The sequence below is a fragment of the Pectinophora gossypiella genome, chromosome 16 (genome assembly GCF_024362695.1).
Source record: "Pectinophora gossypiella chromosome 16, ilPecGoss1.1, whole genome shotgun sequence".
NCBI lineage: Eukaryota > Metazoa > Arthropoda > Insecta > Lepidoptera > Gelechiidae > Pectinophora > Pectinophora gossypiella.
Window position 1 is genome coordinate 3,915,374 of NC_065419.1, and position 17,935 is coordinate 3,933,308.

Here is a 17,935-nt window from a genome sequence, read left to right on the forward strand (position 1 = left end):
GGACTGTACACACATACTTACTATTAAACATATCGACGAGTTCAGTACAATTTATTAGTGTATATTTCAATAAGATAATTTACACTAAGCTGTCTCAATGCGCGGTAAGAATTAGATCTATCAAAGTACGTAAGCTAGTGTTGTGACATTAGTTTAGCATAGTGTTGCATAGTGATAGTGATATTAGGTCGATCGATTCTTTTCTATCTAACATTACATACATACTTACATACACTCACGCTCGTAATCCCTAATGGGGTGAGTAGTTCAGCAAACAACATCGGGGAAGTTAATATTCTTTATTAAGTAATGTTATTAATATGTCATAGAAAAAAAACCTTAGCAATTTTCTGGCCCGGAGTTTAAGTGACAACCACTATATGAGACGCCTCAAAAGGACACACACAGGGGATAATATACAGTAACACCTGAATTAAGTCAGCCTTCTAATGATGGGGCCTGTCCTGCACGCCACTAAAACCAAACCATCAAAACTGCTTATGGTCAGTCGACCGATCGCATGTTTGGGCAGAAAAATGAAAAAAAAAGCAATTTTCTAAATTTTAATATAAATAGCTAAGTAATAATTTCATGGCTGTATATAATGACTAATTAGCACCGTAATTATTTACAAAAATATTCACAATAATAAATTAATTAAATTAAAAAATGATCTGCGAGTAATAGTGGGATGTAAATAGGCTGTATATGTTAGGTAGACTGAGTAGATTGGGTAGTGAGTGGTTGATTGAGTAGCTCGGTGGCGCAGCGGTAAACGCGCTCGGTCTGCGATTGTTGAAGTTAAGCAACTTTCGCAAAGGCCGGTCATAGGATGGGTGACCACAAAAAAAAGTTTTCATCTCGAGCTCCTCCGTGCTTCGGAAGGCACGTTAAGCTGTTGGTCCCGGCTGCATTAGCAGTCGTTAATAACCATCAATACGCACTGGGCCCGCGTGATGGTTTAAGGCCCGATCTCCCTATCCATCCATAGGGAAGGCCCGTGCCCCAGCAGTGGGGATGTTTATGGGTTGACAATGATGATGATGATGATGTTAGGTAGCAATACCGAATGGCTATGAAGGTACGATAAGGTGCAAAAGTCCAATCAGTTTCTTGCAAAGTAATAAATATACTGGTTGCACTTAGACCTCCTCGTTACATGTTGTTTCTGTAAAAGGCCAAAAACACCTACAAAAACATAAATTTTATAATTATGACAACTAATGATTCATAATTTCACCACTGTTTACAAATAATTCGCTGGGCTCACTGACTGCACTTTTGCTCTTTGATTGTACCTACCCTGCCCATTTTTACATGCAACCATTATCCGGTACCATACTGTAAAACGGTACAACCATTTAAATGAAATACAATTCGAGATATTTCATAAACTGACATTATAAGTATGTATAATTCATGTTATTATTATGAAACAATTAACACTCCTACCTACACCTAAATAATTCAAATATAAAAACCATTATTTACAAAACAACAAATACATTTAACTCAATGCCATCTAAATTTTTATTTGTAGAATCCACATAATTTATAAAGAAGCAGACATAGAAATGTCGCAGACGTCAAAGCAGAAAACCCAACTCTCAAAACAACCACTTATTTTCTCAAAAAATAGAGAATTATTCCAATTTTTAAAAATGATTACAAATTTCTATAAACTATTATTATCTAATTATCTATCATATTTATTTGATTTATTGTGAAAGGCATATATATGAACACCTATTTCAAGCATTGATCATTGAGGCATTTTCAGAATTGATCTAAAGCATAATAAAGAAGTGCAACATATTAATTTCAAAAGTTTGAATTGCTAATGCCCATACACTCTAGGAAAGTGGGCCATACCAACCTGGAACACCTGGAAAATTAGTTCATCATTCACTTAAAACAGCCATAGCCATTTCTTTAGATATACTATCGCACATACTATTCTGATTTTCTACTTCCTTTTCATCACCGGACCACCAACTCTCATCATCATCATGGATGAAGCAGAGAAACAGATCATCTTCGTACGTAGAGAAGTAATACTCTGGTTGATCCCATTTATCCTTCAGTAATACCAAGTGTTTCACATCTTTTAAATGTTTTTCCAAATTTTTTGAATCATTGAATTTTGTGTCGCATGATAGACATTGTTTCAAATGCACTTGACGTCTTATGTAGTTGACAACTTTAATTTTCTGGTAAAAATCAAATCCTGTAGTTACTTTTGTAAATGAAAACTCGTGTTGACGTTCCATGTGGTCTAACATATTTTCATATTCCATCTCGGTGTGCTCACAAAGGAGGCAAGTGATTAACGGACCATTTTCCTCCGTCCATTCTGACCATTCTGAATCGCTGTCCACGTTTGAATCATTTTCAAACTCTTCCGGTTTCCTCTTCACTGTAGTTTTAAATGTCCTGTAATGCTTTGGCTTCTCATTGTTATCACCAATATAGTTAACAAGGAAAAATTTATCATATTCTTTGTTATCAGGGTTGATTCTTTTATGGCCTTTTTTACGCATGTGCTCTTTTAGTATGTTACGATCTTTAAAGTAGCCTTCGCAGAAAATGCATTGAAGTTTTTCTAACTTCTTCTCGATTGTATTGATCAGATCGTCAATGAATATTAGATTATCAGGTTTGGCAATATGGAAATTGTGTTTCTCATATAAATGGTTTAAATAATCGGCTCGTGTAGTTGTTGACATGTAACGGCAAAATAGGCACTCCTTGGTATATGTTTTGTCTTCTCTTTCAAACTGGTGTCGTTCTAAGAGCTTTTCCAATTTTGTTTGTTGTAGATTTGTACGCAGTTCTTTGTCTTCAGGTAAGACATCACTTAATAAATAATATTCTTCATTCTTAGACTTTGTACCGTCTGGTTTGTTGTCCAGTAGCATTGTTGTGCAATAGAAGGGTAAACTATTATCTGCAATTAAGAGAATAAATAGGTATTTGTTAATATTTTTATTTTAACATTCAGAACACTACAAATTATTTAATTATCTTGATTTATTTACTAATTAGTTTTAGTTTTTACAATATATTCATGTTTCTCAATTAAATTCATCTGCCCATCGTCCATAAAATGGGCACCTACCAACATATTCATAAGGTTCATTAATTAGTCTATGCCATGATTTTGTATCAAAGATGGTTGCAAACTGTCTTGTGTTTATTTGCTCCGGAGAGTGATTAGTCTTTATTCAATTAAAATAATATAGAACTATAGTTTCCGTGTAAAACTGAGCTTACTTTACGCAAAAGTCAACAATACACAGGTGAAACTAACCTCGAAATCTTAGCCTCCAATATCTAAGATATTCATTCAAATCCGATATCTGGTTCACATCAGCTATTACCAGCCGATGTTCCATGAATAGATGCGTTAATAACTGCTTCTCATTAGCTGGTAAAACAAAGTTTTCTTCACACAAAACACATGAACATTCTCGCGGTTCGTCACTCTTAAATATCGTCGGTTTATCACTTTTCTGGTGTAATGTTAGCGGTCCAAAGAATTGTTTCTCACTCGCAGACATCGTGTTAACTTACTGTTCAGGTTTCTAGTGAGTATTCTAGGGGAAATCGCTGAAATATACCACAAAATATCGACACAACACGAATTTGTGAACAGCCTTTGTTTGACAAATTGACAGTGACATTTCCGTCTGACATTTAAAGATAAAAAGTTCGGATACACGTTCACAGCTTATTATTAAAAATTAAAGTTATCGTATTTAAATAGCAATAATTTTAAATACTCCTTTGAAAGAGGTTACTTTATGTCGTCTTTATGTATTATTTGTATCTATTTACATCTAAAAGGACCATTACATGACACAATTTCATAAGTCACTTACTCCTTGAAGGTAAGTATCACACGACCTTAACCCTAATAAGGATCTGTATGGTCTTTTTCTATAAAAAGACATAAAAAATAATTTTATAGAAAAGGAACATGCCAAGAAAACATAGTCTGCTGGTACCTAAGCTTTATGTATCTGTAAGAAATACATAAATTTATATTTTTTTTACGTAATTTACTCAGCTAAGAAACATTTTAGTCATAATGCACGCTATAAAAATAGGTAGTCTTATCTTTTGTGTATGATGTTTATAGAATCATCACGACTCTCGACAAACTATATTGACCTCGAGAATGATAACGTTTTAATTACTTTGCAAAGATAGTAAATAATCGTTAAACATTTTATAAAACTTACATTACGTTATGAAATATTGATCGGGAAGTATACTTGGCTATTAAAAAAGTAAAATAAAAATGGAATTCAACTTCAAAGATAAAGTAGTGATTGTGACTGGTTCCACTTCCGGAATAGGCGCTGCTGCTGCCCTTAAGTTTGCTAATTTATACGCAAAAGTGGTCATTGTGGGAAGAAACGAAGAGAGATTGAAGGCAGTCAAAGAACAAGTCAAGAACGCCAAAGGTATTGAACCTTTAGCTATAAAAGCTGACGTGGCTAACGATGCTGATGTTAAGAAAATAGTCGAACAAACAATTGAAAGGTTTGGTCGCATCGACGTGCTAGTCAACAACGCTGGAGTTGGAGGCTTTTCATCTTTAGAAGATGGTATTGAACCATTTGACAAAATTATATCGACGAATCTTCGCAGCGTTTATCTACTCACTGGACTTGTTACACCATATTTGAAGAAAACGAAAGGAAACATTATTAACATATCAAGCTTGGCAGGTTTGAAACCTGTGCCAGAATTTCTGGCTTATTCGGTTTCAAAAGCGGGACTAGACATGTTTACGAAGTGTCTCGCTAAATCTCTGGCTCCTGATGGAATAAGAGTGAACTCAGTTAACCCAGGACCGGTAACGACTAATTTCCAAACAACTTCAGGGATGTCTAAGCAGCAAGAAGATGAATTTTACAAGAACAGAACGGAAAAAAGTCCCTTCAACAAAATTGCGACTGCAGATGAAGTAGCAGATCTGACTGTATTCCTTGCAAGCGATAGAGCTGGTAGCATCACAGGTAGCCTCCATCTTATTGATAATGGTCTTATGAATGCGCCATACTAATCTTTATTCATATTGATTAAAGACGAGAATAAAGTTATTTAATGTTTGCGTTGTTTTTTTTTGGAGATCCTTCTCTGTTTGACTTGAAGTAGGTTGCTTGTCTTCCCGGGCAAAGGTACTTATGGTAAATGTAGAATAGGAAACTAAATATAATTAGACTTAACCTCTCCAATATTGTTGTTCATCAATCGAAAAGTCAACAACGGCCTTTGTTGTACAGTTTTTGAGCGTTAGGATCACGATCCGGAGATCCTTAGTTAGATTCCCAGTAGGGACACGTCTAACGAAAAAATACTTTGAGAAGATGATTCCGCCGCTGGGTGCGATTGCACGCTGTTACATAGCTGCCCGCGGCTTCGGTGATTCGGGCCGGTCTCTTGTGTTTTATTTTTATGTTGTTCGTCTTTCGAATCTGTTACTAATACTAGGTTAAGCCTATTGTTACTAACTAGATATGGACTAGTTTCCGAAATAAATATTTTGAATTTGAATTTGATTCGTCCTTTGGAGGGTACGTTCAGAAGTCGAGCTCACCTGATGTATACTTAAGTAAGTATGTAATCGTTACCTACTTGAGCCATGTCAGGGGCTTCTGGCGGCTTAATATATCCTGACAGAGTTGATGGGGTCGGCCGTTGATCTGGCACACAACACGTACGAGAGGAAGAAGGATCGAGAAATTGTGTTCTGCCTACCCTGTTACGGATTAATGGCGTCAATTGTGGCTGTCTGTCATTTTTCTTATCATTAAATAATATAGAAAGATGAAATATAGAAGAAAGAAAGAAGAAAGAGAGAAGGAAGAAAGAGAAAGAAGAAACAAGAAAGACAGATTATGTTTATAATGTGCGGACAGCGCAATGGCAATATGAAACAACATATAATTTAATATAACCTTGTCGTTATGAAGAGATCCTGACCTGACCTTGATCTCATGTAAATAAAGGACTCATTCATGGAGTACCTATAAACAATCAAATGCACTTGATGCTGAATACATTAGTATAGTATCTACTTCACGATAACACGTAAAGCGACCAAGAAACATTGGTCTCCTTTGTCAATCAGTAATCAGGATGACGTCACAATTTTCCTCTCTCTCATTGGTCAATTTCATTCATAGATCGTCGCTGTTTGGTGCAAAGGTTTCAATGACATAACTTGCGCAGGTTTGCATCTCAGAAACGATACACTTTTAGATATTGGTGTATTTTACTCTGCATGGAAAATTACGTATCCGAGTCCATCTACTTACGATAGACTATAAAAGAACTATAGACCGTACAATTAATTGCCTTTAGTTGAATAATTGCATGTAATTTGTGTGTACCTACACTTTGCGATTATAAATACGACTACCACTGCAAATTGTTACGTGTTCTGACTAGCTTACGGCTGAGTTCGCACGTGGCCATTCGGAAATGGACTTCAAAAATAAAGTCGTCATTGTCACTGGTGCAAGTTCGGGCATCGGTGAAGTTACAGCTTACCATCTAGCCCGTCTGTCAGCTAAACTGGTACTTACCGGCAGAAACGAAGCTAAACTCAAAGAAGTCGCCCAAAAAGTGGAGAAAACTAAAGGTGTCAAACCTGTGGTCGTTAAGGCTGATTTGACTGTAGATGAAGATGTGAAGAGAATCGTGACTGAGACTATCAAATGCTTTGGACAGATCGATATTTTGATCAACAACGCCGGGGCGGGTGTTGTGGCGGGGCTAAGAGATGGTGTCAAACACTTGGACGATATGATCAATTTGAATCTTCGAAGTGTATACCTGCTCACTCAATTGGCCGCTGATTATATTATCAAGACTAAAGGAAATGTTGTGATCGTTTCAAGCGTCGCGGCATTCATGCCAATTGCGGAATTCATGCCATACTGTGTCGCTAAAGCGGGTTTGGATATGTTCACGAAATGCGCCGCTAAGGATTTGGCAAAACACGGTGTTAGGGTCAACTCTGTGAACCCAGGCCCTGTGGAGTCAGAGTTCCATGAACGCTTAGGGTTGGGGAACAAGAAGACCGATGAAATTATGCAAAACAGAAAAGATGACTCTCCGTTGCACAAGATCGCAACTGGCGAGGAAGTAGCAGAGTTAATAATTTTCTTAGCAAGTGATTGCGCCAAGAGTATCACAGGGAGTATCTATGTTATTGATAACGGATACTCTATAAAAAAATAATCGAATTATAAATAATTTAAAATTATTATTCCTACGAATTTACTCTTAACATCATTAGTATTCAACCCGACAGACTGTTTCTGGATTAATTTCTTAATTTTTATTACTTATTATTTTTTTGAGATTCAATTGAATGAATTTATTAATAACAAAGAAATTTTTATAATAAAATATTTTTACGAGTGTGAAGTTTCATTTCATTTATTACAAAAGAATATTTAGACATTCACCTATAAGGGGAAAAATATCAAAATTTTAAAAATACAAATTAATTACGTACTTATAATCTTTATTCTCAGTAATTAATTTACGATAGATATACATTTTTAATTTTCTATAATATTTAATATTTTAAAGGTATATAGGTTTTATTTACATGGATAATAGGAACTTATGAATCGTTACAAAAATACCTATTAAGTAGATGCTTATCGTAAATTACTAAAGTAATAATTAATAACTAGATAATTATAAATGCCACCTTATCCAACTAAGTTTAGATTTATTTTATAAGGCGCTAAATTACCTACCTAATACTTTTATTTTAAAAGACTAAATAAATATCTATAGCAGGTAATTGTACTTTTCTTTAATATATTCCTTTTGATATTTTATGTACATTTTTTAAACTTTTTAAAATATATTTTAGTACCATGTACCTACCATATAGGTGATTAATTAAGTGCAGTAGGCAGGTATATCTTTTACAGTTTTGTAGGTATTACTAAAGAGATTCATAAGGAAAAAAATGGATAAAGATGAGTAGTTGTAGCACTCTGTACTTATAAAATATCGCGCGGGATGCGATAGACAGGTAAGAGAGCCAAAATAATTAGTTGGCATTGCGCGCAATTTGCTACGAGGCTAATTTCTTGATAAGTAGGTGGTTTATTTTCATGAGACTGTGCTAAAGCGGGTATGGCAGGTAGGAAAAATTTAAAGGAGAGATAGTTGCAGTATTTTTCTTAAAATACAGTGCTTTTTTACCTACATAAACATAATAGCCTTTATAATAGAGGGTGTTAGTGACACCGTAATGAAAACTTTGAGAGATGATTCAAACCATGATAGAGTTGATATCAAGTGGAAATTTCTGTCGGAAAAGTCATGAAAATCTAGTGTTTTTTGTGCTTTTAGCTCCATAGAACACAAATTTAAAATATAAATAAATAATAAAAAAAAAATATTAAAAACCATTGAAAGATTTTGACAAGAAAAACACCTTTCATCGTTTTTAGTACAATCAAGTAGACATTCATTAGGGTTCCGAAGCTCAAAATGTAAAACGGAACCCTTATTTTTGTATTTACGGTGTCAGTAACACACTTTAGATTATACGTCCTAATGCAGCTTTCTACTGCTGAGCACAGGTCTCCCCTCAGTCAGTCTGAAGGGGTATAGAGTAACTATCACGCTGCTCCATTGCAGGGTCCTATTCAAAAATTCTTTTTCGTCTTCAATCTTCTTTACAAGAGACGTTTGTATCAGCGTATAAAACTTTATACGGCACAGCACTCCCTTTATTTGAAGCTATAACCTGAATGGCGTACTTTCTACCAGGCTTCAAACCGCTTATTTTCTGTACTATCACTCTTGCCCTGAAAATAAAGTTGATTGATTATTTTAATTAAAATAAAAATCGGTATTCGTAAGCGTTGATAAATGGGACCTGTAGGTTCTGCACAGTAACCGCGCCGCTAATTATATCGAGGCCTTCGACAATTAGCTAGGCGTTTGACGTCCATCTACGTAGATAGCATTCGTATCGTTTATTGGTCGAAGCGCTCAATATAATTCGCGCCGCGCGCGACGCGGTTGTCATGCAGACCCGACTGACCTATTATTGCGATCCACTTTAAGACGTGATAGCGAAATGTCAACGTGAGTAAGCGAGAACCTGTAATAGGCTACTTGACAACCTAGTCAAATAAGATACTTTTTACAAAACATAGAAGTTCAAATGTACGCGGCAGCACTATTGAGTGTTCCTAAATTTGACAGTTTGACATACTGTCCAGCTTAACATCGTCATAACTAGACCTTTAAAATGTGGAGCAACCACATTTTTATGAAATGAAATGTTATGAAAAATACCTAAGTTTTTCTAAGTTTTCTTCTTTCCAATCTTTAGGAATAAAATTTAACACTAGGATTTTGCAGTTAAACGCTGCGCAAAGGGTTATAGTGTGAAATTATAACCAAAACAATATCTTTGTTTACTCAAATTGTATGGGGAACTGTCAAAATTTAAGAACTATCATCAGTTGCTTGCATGTCCTGAATAGCTGAAGAAAAGTAATGAGAAAATAGGTAACTGTCACGTTAAAGCTGTACAACTCAGCCGACATTTTTTTTGGTGAACGTAGCCTGCAAAATTCACTTATTGGAAGTTTTGTCAATGCCTCTTGTGGCTATGTCCTTAGTTCTGAGTCCATATCAAGCGCCTTTTATTGTAGATTTGCCGCAGATGGCATTAACTACTTGGCTGGACAAATGGGGAGCGCTGAAGGCTCTCACCCGGTACAACGTTTAAGACAACAGGCCTGAGGGTGCCCAGTTGGGCGCGAACCTCGGCTCAGGGCGTCGTCATATCAAGCGCCCAATTTAAGTTCTTCTACTTCTATCGTGTGGGTTGTAAGGTGCATTACCAACCTCATCAACCCTGGTGTCAGGGTTACTATTGAGCCGCCTAAGGCCCCTAACATGACTCATGTAACGACTACGTACTTAGATCAGTAAGTAGTAACCGGGACCAACGGCTTAACGTCCCTTCCGAAGCACGGATCGTCTTACTTTCGGACAATCAGGTGATCAGCCTGTAATGTCCTAACCAAACTAGGGATCACAAAGTGATTTTTGTGATATGTCCCCACCGGGATTCGAACCCGGGACCTCCGGATCGTGAGCCCAACGCTTAACCATTGGACCACGGAGGCCGTTTTCAATTTATGTTGCTTTTAGAGAATGTATCTGGTACTCACTGTGGTCTTTGCAGATGGTTGACGCACTGGGTCCGAGCTGGGAATTTCTTCTGGAAGGAACACACGTAGCTACCAACGCTGGGGTTCTCGCGAGCAGTTACGCAATATCTGGGAGAAAGCATTAACATTTACATTATTTATTTATTTGGTTGGTATTAGGTACGTCAGAGGAAGACCTTAAAGGACGTAGGTACTGTTGGCAACATCAACATTACACAGAACTTAAAAAATAAAAACGTAGATTTGTTGACGTCACTACCTGTCTAACTTTCGTGCCTGTACTATACTCTCTGTCTGTATTGCTCCACGTCTTACCGCAATCAAAAGTGTTCTTTAAAGTACCAAAGGTGTTAACTTTGTAGAGAAGACAGCTCAAACCTATAAGCAACCCTACAGTCCACTTGCCCCAGCTGACACGTACATTGACCAAATTGGAGATGTCCTTAGTAAAGGATCAGTACGATCTACTCTGAACCGGTGTGCGTGCTTGAAACGATTGATAAAATGTGGAGGAAGCAAGAGCTGTCATGATCGAAGCAAATGGAATTCCATAGTCTCTGCTTACCCCGGTGAGAAATAGACGTGAGTTTATTCATGTATCTACTTATAAATACGTAAATTTTCTTCTCTGGTTGTGGTTGTGAGGTCCATGATTGACCATCTACCCTGGGGTCAGGTAGGTATAGGTAGTTGAAAGTTGTCTTCTGAATAATTGTAGTTCTGCCCATCCCATTAGGAGTTAGAAGTGTGAGTTTATTATAATTACAAAGGCTTTGCATAATGTCAATAGACTTTAGGTAGGTTTATTGACTCTGTGTCGTACTCCAATGAACCACCAATTACTCATTTAAATTAGTGACAAACGCCTGAATGTATTTGTATAGCAATTTGCACGACGCCTGATTGACAAAACCGAGCAAATCGGATTAATTGATAAACTGTAGAATAATCTTATTGAGGAAATGTAAACGTTGCGGTTGGGTCACGATGCTAGGTTCGATTCATGATGGTTACATTTTCGAAATTACTAGGCTATGGCATAGGCTGAGCTGCAGATGTTTTGTCATTTTTTATAATTAATTTATTAATTACCCTTTCATTTATTTATTTATTTGTACACAATAGAACATCATCATCATCAGCCCATTAACGTCCCCACTGCTGGGGCACGGGCCTTCCCTATGGATGGATAGGGAGATCGGGCCTTAAACCATCACGCGGGACCAGTGCGGATTGATGGTTATTAACGACTGCTAATGCAGCCGGGATCAACGGCTTAACGTGCCTCCCGAAGCACGGAGGAGCTCGAGATGAAAACTTTTTTTTGTGGTCACCCATCCTATGACCGGCCTTTACGAAAGTTGCTTAACTTCAACAATCGCAGACCGAGCGCGTTTACCGCTGCGCCAACGAGCTCCTCACGCCCTGATTCCCGATTGTTAATTACCCTTTAACAATGTGTAATTATGTTTTTTATATAGTCACTGTGGTCCTGTGATTAACCGGCTTGCTTCTCAAATGGAGAGCACGTTTTGAACTCTGGGACCGAACTTGCACCAATGAGTTACCTATTAATTTATCTTAGTAAAGTTTTCACTAACACCGTAAAGTTTTCACTAACAGCGTTGTATCGAATACTATAGACGGCGATACGGCTTTTCACATAACACGTTGTTGTAACAGAAAGCTCGGTGAATCGTGGGTAGTTAGGAGTCCATCTTGCGACAGTCGTACCTCTGGCTACCCCAATTGGAATACAGTCGTGAGCCTATGTAGGTACATAAAAATTTTTCGGTGTAGCGTTATCCATGCTACTTTTTAGGGAAAAATTGGGTAGTGGTTTCCCTCTTAACAAGCAAGAGAAGTGTGTCAGGATCGGAAGCAAATGGAATTCTATAGTCTCTACTTACCCCGGTGGGAAATAGGCGTGAGTTTATGTATGTATGTATGTATGGTTTCCCTCTTGCCTTTTGCCTCTATGTAGGTAATTATAATTTATGCCGAATAAATATTTTTCTTTCTGTATTTATGTTTGGACTTTAAGTATTGGGCAATGGAGAGAGCTATGCTCGGTATTTCCCTGCTCAATCGAATCAGAAATGAGGAGATCCGCAGGAAAACTAAAGTCACCGACATAGCTCGAAGAATTGCAAAGCTGAAGTGGCAGTGGGCAGGACACATAGCGAGGAGAACCGATGGCCGATGGGGCGGAAAGGTTCTGGAGTGGCGACCACGTGTCGGACGACGCTCAGTGGGTAGGCCCGCTACAAGGTGGATCGACGATCTGGTGAAGGTCGCGGGAAGCCGCTGGATGCGGGCAGCGCAGGACCGATCGTCGTGGAGATCCTTGGGGGAGGCCTATGCCCAGCAGTGGGCGTCATACGGCTGATGATGATGATGGTGATTTATGCTTGTACACAGGGTGTTAGTGAAATCGTAATTAATACTAAGGGATATGATTCACCATGATTCTGAATATCACGTACTTAAAATTCGTATTTTGATTTTTTTATTATTTTCAATTTCACTTGATATCAACTCAGGATAGTGATCTGAATCATTCCTTAAAGTTTTCGTTACAGTATCACTATCATCATATCCATCTTTGGACTTCGTATCAACAGTGGCTGCAAGTTGTCTTTGATTACTTGTGGCTCTGCCCACCCCATTAGGGATTACGGGCGTGAGTTTATGTATGTATGTATGTATCACTATCATCCTATATGTGCATGTACTGACATAGTACATACCTGATGACGTCAGTGGCGTTGTGAGTGGCGGGTAAGAACGCGACGTCTAGAGTCTTGCAGGATCGGCGCGGGCGCAGCTCCCGAACCACCGACCCATCGTCCAGTAGCTCTGGTGTGTTCACGCCCCAACGTGTTGTTGATGCTGTTAGCTGTGTATAGAATAAGGAATAATACTACGTATATAACGGCAACTCTCCGCTCCCCACTAGCGGCTAAGCTAGGTTTACCTCACCCCACCCCCCCCCCCCCCCCCTCGGTCTTACTTTAGTCTTCAATCGTATGGGTGTCAGACGTCACACACACGTTTCTGTGTAAAAGGAGGTTTTTGTATAAAGTGTTCGGGGAGTAAAATATCTTTTTGTGGAAATATTTTTCATTAATATAAATAATAATAATGATAAAAAAGTGTTTATTTAAAAAAAAAATACTTTTTTAAAAAAAGATTATCTTTTTTTTATTCTTCTTCTATCGTGTGAGTTGTGAGGTGGAATACCAACCCCATCAACCCTGGTGTCAGGGTTACTATTGAGCCGCCAAAAGCCCCTGACATGGCTCATGTAACGACTACTTACTTATCTGTTCTAAGAGTTTACTTACCACGGCATATACTCTTTAGAGCGTCATTTTCCCGGGTTTTAATTCATATACAGGGTGTTAGTGACATCGTAACGAAAACTTTGAGGGGTGGTTCAGGCCATGATTCTGAGTTGATATCAAGTAGAAATTTCCGTCGCAAAAGTATGGATTCGAAAATAATTAAAAAGAAAAGAAAAATTTACATGAATTTTTTGACACGAAATTCCACTTGATATCAACTCAGAATCATGGTCTGAACCATCCCCCTCAGCATTCGTTACGGTGTCACTAACACCCATACCTACTCATATGGCTACCGTATGTACTTGTACGGGGTGTAAGTGTCATCGTAACGAATACTGAGAGGGATGATTCATCTGATTATTCTGAGTTAATATCAAGTGGAATTTTCCATCGCAAAAGTATAGAATTGAAAATATTAAAAAAAAAAACTAAAAAAAATCATGAATTTTGCGACGGAAAATTCCACTTGATTTTAACTCAGAATCATGGTCTGAATCAACCCCCTCAGTATTCGTTACGATGTCACTAACACCCAGTATTTTGTTATAGTAAAACGTAAAAATATCACAAAATCCCTTCAGCCACACTCACCTCGACTCCGACAGTACCATCTCTGTCTGACCTGCAAGGCACGATCCTGACGACATATCGCGTCTTGGTCTCTTCAGAGCTGGAGTCAAACTGCACGGACCCTTCATCACTCGTCTCTTGAAGAGAAGACGGCATTGGGGCTGGCACGAAAAACTTCGAGTGAGGTTCTGAGGAGAAAAATAAGTAATCAGACTCAATTATACCTGTACAAACCAGAACCATATTGGCAACGACGCCTAGGCAACAGCCTACGATTTCTTCGGAGTCTTTGCTTGTGTTGCGTTCAACGAATACGCACAGCTTTAGAAAAGCCATGTGGGTATACATCACTATGTGTAACCATGGCAACCGTAAGTCAGTTTCTTGTTGCCTATTCACGCTAGATGGCGTACCGAAAGTATTGTAATTTAACAATTCGGCATTCGGATTTTTCGTTTTATTGTTTTTTTTTTTCTTTTTTTGATTTAGTAAGTTAAAGTTTGATTTAAAGGTAGGTAGCGCTTTGATGATGATTATTATTAGTCCTATCTCTCTGTATATGACACACTTACCAATATTTTTAGCTAAGTAGAGCCGTTTCCCCCTTACAAGAACTTCCACATCGACCGCTCCGCCACAAATGGACACTGTCATCCATACTCCACCGCCGCTACCCAGTGCAGCCTAAAACAAACATTGTATTCTTCAAAAAGTTCGATGGCGCTTGCAGCGAGCTTGATAATTGTTCTCCCAGAAGGAACATCGGGGGGTCCCAATCACACCCCCCATACATCATTTTGACCCCCCGACGCTCCTTCTGGGAGAACAATTATGTCAGTGAGTGAGTCAGTCAGTCAGTCAGTCAGCCAGTGGGTTTGTAACCGGTCACCAGTACTAATATGTATTATACACTTTGCAACCATGTCACATTAACTTTTCTGACAAATTAAACTATAAGCCTCATTAAATGTCAAATATGATAGTGTGATAGGGTTCTAAAGTGGGTACATGATATTGCTCATGACTGTACCTAATTAGGTTACCTATTCAGTGCCGCTAATGCGGTTACTCATGAAATATCTAACCGCACTTAAAGTTACTGCTGGCACTTTAAGGCACCTATGTCACTAGGTTATCAACAAAATGTATGCACGCAAAATGTATAAACGTGGTTCCGCAACCAACCAGGTAACTGCAGAAAACTGTCCTTTCTTCTTCTTTCCCGTGTGGGTTGTAAGGCCAATGACCAACCTTATCAAAATTAAAAATGCAAAAATATAATCGTCAATTTTTACATAACGAACGTCTCATCCGCCTAAAACTACTGCAGCTTCTCACAACCTGTATAGCCGGGGAAAAGAAGCTGCAAGAAATACCACGGCACAGGGCCCTAGACGTTCTTTAAAAAAATAAATAAACATAAAATATTGTTATACAATTGAATAATTTAGCTGCCTAATATCAGTTCTCAGACAGTTAATCCCATGCATTTTCAAGTCATGGGATTAACTGTCTAGTGTGAACATTATCCAGTCTAGTGTCAAGGTTATTATTAAGCCACCAATGGGTAGTTATCACCATCATTAACATCCTGAGGCTATAGGCCTCTCCTATGGTACGCCTGTGTGCTCGGTCCTTGGATATTCTTCTCCAGTCGCTGCCAGCCACCTTACGAATGTCGTCACTCCATCTAGACCAATGGCGTCTTGCACTTCTTTTTCCAATCTAGTTATCTCTTCTCTTCTCCTAATCCTTTTATCCTTTTTGTATATACTCAATTATTATGACAAAAGGTTTAAAATGCTAAACCCTAAAAAAGCAAAAAGTAACTTATCCCACATAATTATGCTTGCAAGCAAACTGAGCTTATAACATTCCTATCACACTTAACAAACGACCTGATGACCTTGAAGACCTGAAGCGATTTCCACCAAACATAGCTAAGAACACTCTCGACTGATATACCTTTCAAACAAAAAAAAACCGCAATACAATCGGATCATCCGTTTGGGAGCTACGATGCCACAGACAGACACATACACATTTACACAGACACGTCAAACTTATAACACCCCGTCGTTTTTGCGTCGGGGGTTATAAAAAGGAAAGAAGTACAAGTAGGCTGGTTATAGGTACCTTAAAATAATAAACTGCTTTCCCTCGAATGTCAGATCTCAACGGCACGTTTTCTCGTAACCTCTTGGCTGTGGAGGTCCTAGGACGAACGCTGCCAGTGGCCAGGAGTGATCCAGCCCTCCTGTCTCTGGCCACTCCGAACACACTGACATAATAGCTCTGAAAATTAAAAAAAAAAAACACAAAATTAGCATTCATTATGTGTTTGAAAATAGAAGGCGTGTATAGAATGTGAACCAATGAATTCGACTTTTTAGGGTTCGTTAGCCAAATGGCAAAAACAGAACCCTTATGGATTCGTCATATCTATCTGTCCGTCCGTTCTTTGGTCCGTCCGTATGTCACAGCCACTTTTTTCCGAAACTATAAGAGCTATACTGTTGAAACTTGGTAAGTAGATGTATTATGTGAACTGCATTAATATTTTTACACAAAAATAGAAAAAAAAAACAATAAATTTTACAAGATCAACGAACTACAAGAGCTATTATATTATGTTACTTGCTGCTACGGAACCCTTCATGGGAAAGACCGACTCGCACTTGGCTGGTTTTTGAATTTGGATTTATGTTTGGAACAAAGATAATTGATACGTTCTAGGATTTGTGCGCGGTTAATCCTAATAGACCTCGCTCCCTATTATAACGAGCTAGGTGGTGAGTCGTCTACAATAGCCGAGCCAACTATGTTAGTGAAAACCCGGAACTTATTCGAAATCAATACCCTCAGTATTTCCTCCAAAAAGTAATCTACATTATCAACAGTCCTACGCCTCTGTAAATTTAGGCTGTTTACTTATTGACAGCAAAGAACTCGACACTGGAATTTAATTTTTACTCTATTTACTGCGAGGAAAAGAAAATGGCCGTCTTTGTTTTATCAATCACTTTTGATCTTTGCAATTTGTCCTTTGTTAGAACAAGGGAAGCGGCGAGACGTGACGTTTTTAAACATCGACGGTACACCCTCTAGACTCCTAAAAATACACGAGAGTCAATTTCAGAGCATCATCATCATCAGCCCATTAACGTCCCCACTGCTGGGGCACGGGCTTTCCCTATGGATGGATAAGGAGAACGGTCCTTAAACCATCACGCGGGCCCAGTGCGGATTGATGGTTATTAACGACTGCTAATGCAGCCGGGACCAACGGCTTAACGTGCCTTCTGAAACACGGAGCTCGAGATGAAAACTTTTTTTTGTGGTCACCCATCCTATGACCGGCCTTTGCGAAAGTTGCTTAACTTCAACAATCGCAGACCGAGCGGGTTTACCGCTTCGCCACCGAGCTCCTCAATTTCAGAGCATCGGACGTCAATATCATAAAGTCACCGCAAAAAAATCATAATCGTATTTTGTCCTTTTGAAAATACCCAATTAGAACATAAGTAACTTGGTAACATACATAAATAAGTTTCAATTGGATATTTGCAAAAAGGATATAAAATCTTGGATATTTTTTCCTTGATAGTGTTTGACATCCAATGCTCTGAAACTCATCCTCGTTCAGTCTACACATCTGACTAATCGTCGCTAACTGACGTATATTAAATTTTTGGCGAATCTGATTTGCTTTTTTTGCAATTGTCAATAAGACACAAATTATTATAGAATAGAATAGAATAACTTTATTCCCAAAAC

At 38.2% G+C, this 17,935-nt stretch overlaps 4 protein-coding genes across 6 annotated transcripts in view; 2 read left to right on the plus strand and 2 right to left on the minus strand.

Annotated features, from left to right (window-relative positions):
* Nucleotides 1-549: 549 nt before the first annotated feature.
* LOC126373988 (zinc finger protein 277) lies at nucleotides 550-3,664 on the minus strand. Its single transcript, XM_050020420.1, has 2 exons — nucleotides 3,311-3,664; nucleotides 550-2,947 (listed from the first exon to the last, which is right to left on the minus strand). Exons 1-2 carry the CDS (start codon nucleotides 3,558-3,560, stop codon nucleotides 1,902-1,904), a joined length of 1,296 nt encoding a protein of 431 aa, XP_049876377.1. The 5' UTR covers nucleotides 3,561-3,664; the 3' UTR covers nucleotides 550-1,901.
* Nucleotides 3,665-4,207: 543 nt separating this feature from the next.
* On the plus strand, nucleotides 4,208-5,120 carry LOC126374013 (uncharacterized oxidoreductase TM_0325-like). The gene has a single exon (XM_050020458.1). The coding sequence runs from the start codon at nucleotides 4,304-4,306 to the stop codon at nucleotides 5,072-5,074; it is 771 nt and encodes a 256-aa protein (XP_049876415.1). The 5' UTR covers nucleotides 4,208-4,303; the 3' UTR covers nucleotides 5,075-5,120.
* Nucleotides 5,121-6,437: 1,317 nt separating this feature from the next.
* Nucleotides 6,438-7,440, plus strand: LOC126374014 (uncharacterized oxidoreductase SERP2049-like). The gene has a single exon (XM_050020459.1). The coding sequence runs from the start codon at nucleotides 6,496-6,498 to the stop codon at nucleotides 7,255-7,257; it is 762 nt and encodes a 253-aa protein (XP_049876416.1). The 5' UTR covers nucleotides 6,438-6,495; the 3' UTR covers nucleotides 7,258-7,440.
* An 89-nt stretch (nucleotides 7,441-7,529) lies between these two features.
* LOC126373973 (protein NDNF-like) overlaps nucleotides 7,530-17,935 on the minus strand; it is a 49,839-nt gene continuing 39,433 nt past the window's right edge. For all 3 annotated transcript variants that reach the window (XM_050020384.1, XM_050020385.1, XM_050020386.1), the window contains exons 7-12: nucleotides 16,295-16,453; nucleotides 14,731-14,842; nucleotides 14,180-14,346; nucleotides 12,989-13,137; nucleotides 10,239-10,346; nucleotides 7,530-8,855 (exon numbers count right to left, since the gene is read on the minus strand). In XM_050020384.1, coding sequence (XP_049876341.1) covers nucleotides 8,714-8,855; nucleotides 10,239-10,346; nucleotides 12,989-13,137; nucleotides 14,180-14,346; nucleotides 14,731-14,842; nucleotides 16,295-16,453 — 837 coding nt within the window. In that variant the 3' untranslated portion in view covers nucleotides 7,530-8,713. The remainder of the gene's footprint in view (nucleotides 8,856-10,238; nucleotides 10,347-12,988; nucleotides 13,138-14,179; nucleotides 14,347-14,730; nucleotides 14,843-16,294; nucleotides 16,454-17,935) is intronic.

Excerpts from the sequence above, each read along its gene's own strand:
- LOC126374013 (XM_050020458.1), top strand. The coding sequence starts at position 4,304 with ATGGAATTCAACTTCAAAGATAAAGTAGTGATTGTGACTGGTTCCACT.
- LOC126373988 (XM_050020420.1), bottom strand. The coding sequence starts at position 3,560 with ATGTCTGCGAGTGAGAAACAATTCTTTGGACCGCTAACATTACACCAG. Across the intron at positions 2,948-3,310 it reads TTGGAGGCTAAGATTTCGAG|ATAATAGTTTACCCTTCTAT; the intron begins GTTAGTTTCACC and ends TCTTAATTGCAG.
- LOC126374014 (XM_050020459.1), top strand. The coding sequence starts at position 6,496 with ATGGACTTCAAAAATAAAGTCGTCATTGTCACTGGTGCAAGTTCGGGC.